The sequence below is a fragment of the Papaver somniferum genome, unplaced genomic scaffold, assembly GCF_003573695.1.
Source record: "Papaver somniferum cultivar HN1 unplaced genomic scaffold, ASM357369v1 unplaced-scaffold_57, whole genome shotgun sequence".
In the NCBI taxonomy this organism is placed as follows: Eukaryota; Viridiplantae; Streptophyta; class Magnoliopsida; order Ranunculales; family Papaveraceae; genus Papaver; species Papaver somniferum.
Genome location: NW_020648415.1, coordinates 2829908 through 2840218, shown reverse-complemented (window position 1 = coordinate 2840218; position 10311 = coordinate 2829908). Strand labels below are relative to the sequence as shown.

General features: G+C 35.2%; 1 protein-coding gene and 1 pseudogene across 1 annotated transcript; one reads left to right on the top strand and one right to left on the bottom strand.

The window, feature by feature from the left end:
* The first annotated feature begins 2286 nt into the window (after window positions 1-2286).
* On the top strand, window positions 2287-3526 carry LOC113343201 (histone H1-II-like). Its single transcript, XM_026587471.1, has 2 exons — window positions 2287-2443; window positions 2528-3526. Exons 1-2 carry the CDS (start codon window positions 2330-2332, stop codon window positions 3263-3265), a joined length of 852 nt encoding a protein of 283 aa, XP_026443256.1. The 5' UTR covers window positions 2287-2329; the 3' UTR covers window positions 3266-3526.
* Window positions 3527-4425: 899 nt separating this feature from the next.
* On the bottom strand, window positions 4426-9408 carry LOC113343385 (annotated as a pseudogene).
* Window positions 9409-10311: the final 903 nt, after the last annotated feature.

The following is a 10311-nucleotide window of genomic DNA, read 5'->3' as shown; positions in this document are numbered from 1 at the left end:
TACAAGTATAAGTGATTTTCAATAACACTCAAGACTTAACCCATGATTCACAAGTTCAAAAAAAAATTGTGAACAAAGTTGTCTTAGAAGTGTTTATGAGAGTTGTAGCAAAGCTAAACATGTTTTTAAAACAGTTGGTGAGCTACTTCTTAAACCAGAACTGGGTAGGGATGTGTACCGGACATGCATACCTATAGACAGTCCGAGAACTCGGGATGCAAGGATACGTGTACCGGGTATGCATTCCTTGGTTGTTCACAAACTCAGATCCCAAGGGTACGCATACTGTATATACATACCCCCTCATTCCGGAGCTCAGATCAACAGGTATGCGTACCTACCTTGTTTCTAAAATTCAGAATGTTTTAAAAACTCTCTTTGAAAAATTTGAAACTTTACCAATAACCATAGATAACAAAAGTCATTGCTTGGGAAATTTCCAAATGATCAACTTGAAACAAAAATAACTCATGAACAATAAATTGTTCTTAACCAAGATTGTTCATGAAGACAAGCTTGACTCGAAATTTCTCCTTTTCAATATTAAATCTATTAAAATCATATGACATAGCCTCATGACATATAATGGTAAATCATGATTAATAGGATGGTTAAGTCTTCACATACCTATTTGTTGATGAAGTTCTCGCAATGTCGTTTGTTCTTCAGTCTTCAATCTTCGAGGGTTGTTCCATGATGTCTGTTACTCAATGCCATACTTTATTCCTAGTTTGAGGCTTGAATTTAGTAGACTAAAAATCAAGATATAGTTTTGTGCATCAAAGATATAGTAAAACTTGTGAGTTCCACCGAGTAGTGCTCTAATAGTAACTTCCTAAGTGAAAAATATACCACTTAAATAGGTGCGAGAGACTGGCAACGCCCGATAGAGTCTCCATCACTCGATGGTCAAATAAGCACCTGATGGTAAGCAGAACGACAACGATAGTCAGTATATCACTCGAGGCTATGGTCGCCGCTCAATCGTTCACCATCCAACGATCAGAAACCCCCCTTCTATAAAAACTCAACATCAAATTCATTTTAACTCACACCAGAATTTTCTAAATTTCTCTATAATTTCTCAATCTATCACTCTTCTTCTAATCTAAAACAAAATAAACTAATCACACCTTCTTTATACTTCATATATTCTTAATTTTCTGTAAAATGGATTTTCAATGTCAACCTCAATCTCAGGGGAAAAGTACCAAAGTTCGGGGTTCAAAATCATCGTCGCTGAAGATGAATGTTTTGTCATAATTATGTTTATTTTACCCAAGATTATGTCAATGATGCACAACAACATGGTAATACCATGTGGGACAACATATTTTTTCAAATATCATGAGCAAACCATGAACATCAATAGTTGAGATGAAAATAGATTGTTGCAACGCTTCATTACAACCAATAATGAAGTCGCCTTATATGTTATTGCAATAATGCGAGCGAAGAGAGGCTGCGAGAGTATTGATGTTGATGTGAAAAGAAACGGTCCTGCAAATTGGCGGCGATAAGTAAAAATTTCGCATTCGAAAGTTGTTACCATATTTTAAAAGTGTTTCCAAATATAATCCAGAGTTGTTAGCAACTAATCATCAAGTACCTCAAAGATCACCATACAATTCTTTCACTTTCAACACCAAATTCATCACCTTTTTCACCAGGTCCATCTAATCCTTATTCTTCGCCAAATAGCACAACAAACCCAAACTATAACTTAATTCTCAATAATAGTACTAAGAGAAAGTTACCAGGGAGAAATGATACAAAACTAGCGAAAAAATTAACACAAAAAAGAAAAAGCTCGAAAGGTATTAACATGGGAAAGTTTATGGAACATCAAAAGACCATCGAAAAGCAAAGAATAGTTGACCAGAAATTTCAAAATAGGAAGATGAAGAAAAAATCTCAAAGACAATATTTTCAATGACTATAACACTTCAATTATGATCATCCAACTGGTTTGCCGGGCCACCTGGTGTAGCAAATGAGATTTTTTGGCATCTGCCATAGGAACGGCCTTAAAAGACTCCGGTAAATAGTTGTTGACTTGTTTGGACCCATAAATAACAAAAACCAATGCCCTTTTTAACAATTATACCCATACGATCCACTTCCTTTCGCACTGTGTCTTCCGTGAGGTTTCTCTTTGCACTGTGTATTTTATGAGTTTTCACTAATTTCCGATTGAACCCGTCCCACCTCATCTCACCCAATAATAATCGCCCACGTCTAGCTTTCATTTCCTAGGACCTTTTTGAAACCTTTTTAACCCCATCCCTCTTTCCCTCTCCTCAAACAGTTAAAAATTAGGGTTTCAAGAATGGCTAAGAAAGTTGCTGCTGTTGAGACAAAACCCAAGCCAGCCACAGAGAAAAAACCAAAATCAAAATCAAATGAAGCTGTCAAGATCTCTCAACATCCTCCTTACTTGCAGGTATACATCTTGGATTTGGTTTTTTTCTTTGATTTTTTGGTTTTATTTGGGTGAGATTTTGATTTGATTTTACATGATTTGCAGATGATAATAGAAGCAATCTCCTCATTGAAAGACAGAAGCGGATCTAGTCAACGAGCAATTGCAAAGTTTATTGAAGAAAAGTATGTGACTGGACTTCCCCCAAATTTCAAGAAGATAATTTCAATGCAATTGAAAAAATTTGTCAAATCAGAAAAATTAGTGAAAGTTAAGAATTCATATAAGATTTCTGAAACGGAGAAATCGAAGAAAGTTACTGCTGATGCTAAAGAAAAGAAGAAAGCCAAAGAGATTGAGAAAGAAGGAGAGGAGAAGGGAACTGAAAAAGAGAAGCAGAGATCTAAGAAAAGTGAGAAAGAAGTAGGGGTTTCAAAGAAGAGTGAAGCTGTTGTTGGTGGTGATAACAAGAAATTGAAGAAGAGCGAAGCTGTTGCTGGTGGTGAGGATAAGAAGAAACCGAAGAAGAGTGAAGCTGTTGCTGGTGGCGATAAGAAGAAATCTAAGAAGAGTGAAACTGTTGATGGTGGTGAGAAGAAGAAATCGAAGAAGAGTGAAAAAGTAGTTGAGGCGAAAAAGAGTGATGCTGAGAAGAAATTGAAGGTAGGTGATAAACTGAAGAGGTTGAGTCAAGTGAAGACCCCAGAGATCTTGAAGAAGAACAAGAAAAATGTGGTACCGGAAAAGAAAGCTAAGAAGTCCCCAGAAAAAGAAGCAAAGAAGAAGTCCCCAGAAAAAGAAGCAAAGAAGAAGGCAGCTGGGGGAAAGAAAGTTAAGGTTTGATGATGAATTGAATGTTTGGTAGTTTAAATCTTTGGTTTCTATGCATGTAAATGAATGGATTTTCTTATTTATGTTTATGATTTTCCGTTTAGGATGTTAGGTTGATGGATTTCTTTCTATGAAATCAGTTTTAGAGTTCTAGTTTGATTTAATCTCTTATTACTTCAATGTTGTGGTTCTGTTTTTAAGTTCTTAGTCAATGTAGATCTTTTCTAGTATATGACAGAAACTACAATCACAGTGTAATGGGTAACTTTGAAATTCTTTTGACATAGCCAGACACTTCCTCACAAGTTATACCCACGCTTTTGATAATCTTCATCAGCCATCTCCATTTTTTTTCGTGGTAAACATAAACGAGGTCCGACTGCAGGTCATGTTTGTGCTCAGTGATTAGAGATGTTTAAAGGGTTTTCTTTTAGCAGTTATTGCCCTAGTAGTAGTACTGGTAACTGGTTTGACAAGACAAGAGCCATAATTTTGCGAGTTCAATAATTTTGACCACAGTTCCCTACACATTTTCTCTCACCCACGCTTCTGACATCCCATTGACATCTCCTACTCACAATTTTAGGTATAACTCATATAACTCTTAGTCTTTTGCTGGTGATATGATATGCAACTGTGGTTCTCACCAAATCACTTCAAAACTAGCAAGACCTCTATGCACTCTGTTTGTCTACGAAAAAGGAAAATTTCTAATCCACATTATCTTGATAACTATGAAAGCCAGGGAGTTCCAGTTTTCCAAAAAAAGAAGAAAAAAAGACTGAAAGGGAGTTTCATAACATGCAGAATTCACTAGTCTCATTCACTTTGAACTCAATCATAACTAGCCATACTGTATTCTCAAATGATTAGGTACTTTTGGCAATAAGGTAGACAGCTTTCTTATAGGTATCCAACTCCAGAATCCTTTTCTTTTTAAATTTAAATTAAAAGGGGAGAAAGAAAAACCAACAAAAAACCCTCATTCAGATTTTACAGTGCTGCTCCTGGGCTTCAGCAGTGAGTGATGAGGTGTAGTACAAGACATCGTTAGAAACTATCAGATGGGCAAGAATGGATGAATCACTCAAAGATAATGATACTGCTAAAGTTGTCAACTCCAAAGAGAAAGTCAAGATGTGAATGTACTGTGTAGCGTGGCATGTAAATCATGTTAATTGATGGGCTAACCTTGTGGTGTACTATGCAGCAAAAGTTCACCAGAATAACAAAACCAGTGGTACAGTAACTTTCCTAACTTCGCGAGGAAAGAGTTACAAAAATACACAGTAACCTAATTTACTAATAATCAATTATCTACTCTGTACTCTTCCAATTCCATTCCACCCATTTTTCATTTGTGCCAAAAGCACCTTAAAACATTCAAGAGACAATAAGAAGGAAAAAAGTTATACTGAATAATAGCTCTAAACTTCTGACAACTCTGGATGGTTGATATTTACCTCAAGTCCAAGACCTTCCATCAGCCCATAGTGTATCACAGATGCAACTACTGAAGCTGGAAATGCCTGAACATTAAAATCAGCAGTGTTATAAAGATACGCTAAACACAACAAAAACTCTGCCTACAAAATCCCCTTCTGCTCCGATAGCAATACACCAAGGGGGATATATGGTTATTACCAGATGTACTATCCTCGCAAAACTCAGCCTGATCTACAACTTTCTACCATCAGCTAAGTATAGGGATTCATATATATATATTTACAGTAGAAAATTCAACATCCAATACCACCCACTTTTGGTTGGAAAATGTACTATACTATGTGAGAACGTTCACATAGGAACTCGAAAAGAGATTGCTAATTAATAATGGACTAATAGCCTTAAAAAAACGAGTGCACTAATTAGTAATTATAGCCTTAAACCTTTTCATGCTCCCATGCAATATTGAGTTCTTGTTGATTTTATGTCTCTATAAATCCTTCAATTCATATATTAAGAACAAGAAAAAATCCCTTTTTAACCTATTATAAAGTCAGACGGGATAATTACTGACCTTCAGTAGTAAATTCGGAACCGATCCCCTGTACAGTGCTTTAAAACCATCATTTCTAATGGTTTTCTTGAATGCATCACACATGCCTGTGAACTCAATTGCTGCCTTGTTATTGCCATCACATGCAATAATTGATGAAGATTTTTCCACCCCCCCATCTGCATTCTTCGATGAATAAGATTAAAAGGATAAGCAAAGGTATGGCTCACGGCGAATGCAAAAACATAGAAGAATGGAAGTTTTTTCCCATAGGCCCGCATCTCTTCAAGCATTTCAGGTTTCATGTCTTCCGGCTTCATATCAGTATAATCAAATCCTGGTGTTGCCTCTAACATTTGTCTCAAGACCCTTGATGAGATTATACGTAAAGATTGATAGACAGTGAAGTTGAGGCCTGCGTATACCACCTGTTTACACCAAACAGATTGTAAATACAGATTTCAACGAGAGCTTGAGCAATCAGGAAATAATGTTCTATTATGGAAGAGTAAAAAATTCAAACACAATCCGAAAAATCCCAAAGTAAGCAGTGATAGACCCTAAACAAACTTTGTTCAGCTCAAACTTTCATATCTGGTAACAATGATGGACGCTAGTTCAGTAACAGCCTTAAAAGGCTTAAAAACCAACAAAAAAAGAGAGGAAGTATTATGTACAAATTGACAACAAGCAGATACACTATTAGTAATACTGAAAAAAGAAGATCAAGGAGTGTGATGAGGGAAGTGCTCCCACAAGTCAAGATAAAAGCATTTTGGCTGGTCAGACAGAAAATTTTCATGCTTCTTAAAAGTCTGACATCTTCATTTTTTCTTCCTTTGGAAAATACCTGTCCCAAAGCTGTTGTGACGACTGTCATACACTCATTGTGATATGCAGGAAGAAGCCAGGAGCGAAAGGAGGGACTTGAACCTTTAAAATAAGCCTCGGGCAAGGCTATGTTACAATACAACCTTTTCAAGCATCACATAAGAAGATATACAAGAAGGAGACCAGGGTTTTTCCATAGAGACAGTCACTTCCTCAATTTATTAGAAACTTGGCATTTGCTTGAAGATGTTTAAGAATTTTAAGATGCATTAGTTGACTTACTTGTCCGATGGTAAAAGGAAGACAGCCTTTATATAAAGCTCGTGGGCCTTCTTCTCGGGCAATTGTTGATAAAGCATGATATATTCCCCTGTATTGATATGGTGATTTTCCTGTCTGCATATAAAGAATTAATAGAAGAGTAAGAGTCTTCACCTTTTTATGGTACTACCAAGCACCAAAACCAGAAAGTTTACTAAATTAGCGAAAAAAGAAAATTCAAAAAGAATGTTTAGTAAATACCTGGACAGAAAGCCTTCCTCGTACCATGTCCATGGGGTATGCTACTGCCGTTGCAATCATCAGACTGGATGCTTCAATTCCACCAGTTAATAAAATAGGAGGCTTTGCGTTTTCTGCAAAAGATAAACGGAGAAAAGAATTTAACTTGTATTCTCCCGCATTCTACTTCACTACCAAGTACCAACAGCCAATTGCATCTGAATGTTCAATATATTCTAGCGGTAATAGAAGAACTGACTCATTTGACATTTTAAGATAACAGACCCCAACATGTTTAATTCTCTTCAAAGATCATCTCAGGAAGTTATTGTTTAAAGAAAAGTGAGGAGCCACTTTTATGTCAAGGCACATTTAATCTTTTCCTCAAATCCAAATAATAATTTTGAAGTGCCTTAACCTATTTTTATTCAATGACACAAAGCTTTAGATTCCGGCATCAAAATGCAAATAAAAACAAATAGAATAACCATACCTTTGCCTGGCTGCTGCCAACGGAGTTGTATAATCCTGTAACAAAAAATGATGTTCAGAGCAGAGAGGAAGAAATCCCTAACTTGCACGCACGTTCTAAATAATATCCCAAGATAAGTTGAGTGCTTTGTAGAATCAGATGAGCTTCGGAGATAAGTAGCATACAAAAGACATGAAATTATAACAATATACTTTAGAAAATCACCACCAATCAGATGCAGATCATGTACCTATATTCCTTTTGAAGGTACGATACATTTGTTAATATGTAAAACAGCTAATATTAACAAATGCAACAATGGATATGAAGCCAAATAAAAGAGATTGCACCTTGCTAATGGATAATGGACAGCAGTGCGGACTATAGAAAATGACATGGCCTGCGCAATATAAGCACCATTGCCCTTGAATAATCCTCGAAAACCATCAGTTCTCTTCATATGTTGCAAGCCTTGAATTACATCCTTGTATTTTATATTTCGAGAGTTTTGAACCTGCATTGCAGAATAACCAAACAAAAATTTAGGCTACCAGACCAAAAAATGAAGCCTCGTAGGCAGACACACACTATCCCTTAAGGTGAAAGGACCACATGTAAAAACTAATTGGTCAAAATGCAAACCTCTAGAAAATAAAAATGCAAAACCTCCTCAAACAGTAAGACGCTTCATTTGTGTTTAGCATGTGGGCTTACAATTGTTATGATTATTGGAGCAATCACAATTCAAAGCACAGGATCTATTTGCCAACAATAATGGATAACTACTTTCCACGAAAATCATTATTCCCACTTTGGTAACTTCTGAGACTATTATGTGATCCAAGCCAGAAGAACGTATCATGTGGCCAGTGTATAAGCCAAATAGACTATTATGGATAATCTTTCTACTTGTAATACGAACTCGGATAGAATATGAAGGTGAAATACTGTCTCATATGGTTCAGGTGCGTATAAATTCCTTTTAGAAGTTTTCTCTGATTATTTCGTATTGTTGAACTGCAGGGAATCAAAGGAGACAATTCTAAAGCATACCTCATTCACATTTCTACAGAACTATATGTATTTTCGAGTCCTGAGATGTAATTGATTATTTAGTATAAATTTGATCATGACTAGTTTTCAACTATCAGTCTATCATGTTATATGTAAAAGTTTACAATCACAGAGAAGGCAATTTATCAAGAAGACTACCTAAAGCAATATTTCTAAGCGTCTTAAAGGAGCAGCAGCAATGACAGACCTGAATATATATAGACATAAAACAGGTATAGTGGCCCAAACACACATACCAAAGTAATAATAATCAAACTTCATTAGTTAAAACTCTGAATAATGTAGATTCGAGTAAAAACAAAAGATGTACATTAACATTCATGACTATCCAACTCAAACTTTTAGAAGAAAGAACACAATTCTGCAGGGAATCATGACTTATGATCTTTGTTAAAGCAACCATGAAAGTTTTCAAGGTAGTGCAGAAATACAATCACTTTATTTCGGAGCATCAAATTCGAACGATACTATAACCATACTTGTATATATCAGGCAATACCCCTTGCATTATCAGGTCCTCTATGCAAATACGAAATAACTTTCCATCATTGTGACAAATAAAACGCAGTAGCAGTAGTATTAAATTCTGCAGTCCTGAACAATGAAATAAACTCCACGACTAATGAATGTAAGCTAGTATATCCACATAAATTTTCGAAAGAGCCATCCAATCAATAGAGTTTGAGCATCCTATTCAAATGTACTGATTAAATCCCCTTTTATGAAGATGTCATTTACAACTTCAGTTAAGAATCAACCATAAGAATGGCTTACCACTTAAGAACCAACAATTTTGAAAGATACATCACCAAAAAGTAAAGAAATCAATCAAACACAAAGCTAATAACCCCAAAAATTAGGGTTTAATTTTTATTTTATTCTTCTTGGATTATAATAAGCTAGGTTAAAATGGTGGTGATGGTAGATAAACAATTGAAATTATACATAAAATTACTCAAATTAACCAAAAAATTAACGAAATTCTGCAGAATAAGTGAAAGAAAGAACTTACGCTGCCATCGAAACACTAACTTTTCGTTTTCTTTTCTTAGGATCAACTGGTTTCTTCACTGTTTCCTGGCGAACACTGTTTTCAGACTCCATCAGAGAAGTAAAAAAATGATCGCTAACTCGGTACTACTCATCAGAGATGGAACAAGAAAAGAAACACGCTATAAAGAAATTGAAAATACTTTTGGTAAATCTCCTTGGGGCTTTTGAAAGTGTACGATTTTGCATTGCATTTTGGGTGACACTAAGTTGGCCTTCTAACTTCTAAGTTCTAAAATCTCTGAGCCGACGGAAGTACAAATTAGCTGCAGGGTTTTCAAAGTTAAAAGACTCCGAGTCTCCCACTTTGGAAAGAACCGTGTTTTTGGGCACCATCCCTTTTTCGTGGGGGGCATCATTGCAATTTTAGGAGGTCATTGTGAAGTAAATCTAAGTCATCCTTTATCTAGGCATTTATATCAATACCAAAATTATCCTTTTTAATTAAAATAGTGTAATGATTAGTTAGTTTAAACAGTGATTACAGTAAAAACACCATATATTAATAGCCTTGGGACTTCATCAAATTATTAATATAAGTTTATTAATATAAGGAGGTATACAAAAAACAAATATTTTTTTTCCAATTCAAAATTTGTAAATGATATTGGATAATGTGTAACATATTTGCAGTCCAACTTATAAGACCTTTAAGATTTTTTCGATACTTTTCTAGCCAATTCAATGTATGTAAAAGATATTTTGAAACGAATTGAAGAGCATGTTTCGGGAACATCAAAGATATCCGTTCTTAATGGAATTGTAAATGAAGTTGTTTTAACATAACAATAAATCGTCGATGTAATTAAATAAGAAGTGGACGGAGATGATCCTGATGATGATAGTACGGAGATACTAAAATCTTCACGCCAAAAAGCTTTAAACGTGCTCAAAAAGTTGGGAATGTTTTGGCTTCAACAAGAAGGTATCAATAGTAATGAGATCTTACACATCCTCAAATTAAAAAATGCAATGACAATTCAAAAAGTTACATCCTTGTTTAAAACAACTATAGATAAGTATTTTATTTTACCTTATCTTTTGATGTCACAAGATCTATAAGTTTCCAATATAATGTCAATTATATTAATATATGGAGGTAAATTCCCCATCGCGGGATTAAAATAAATA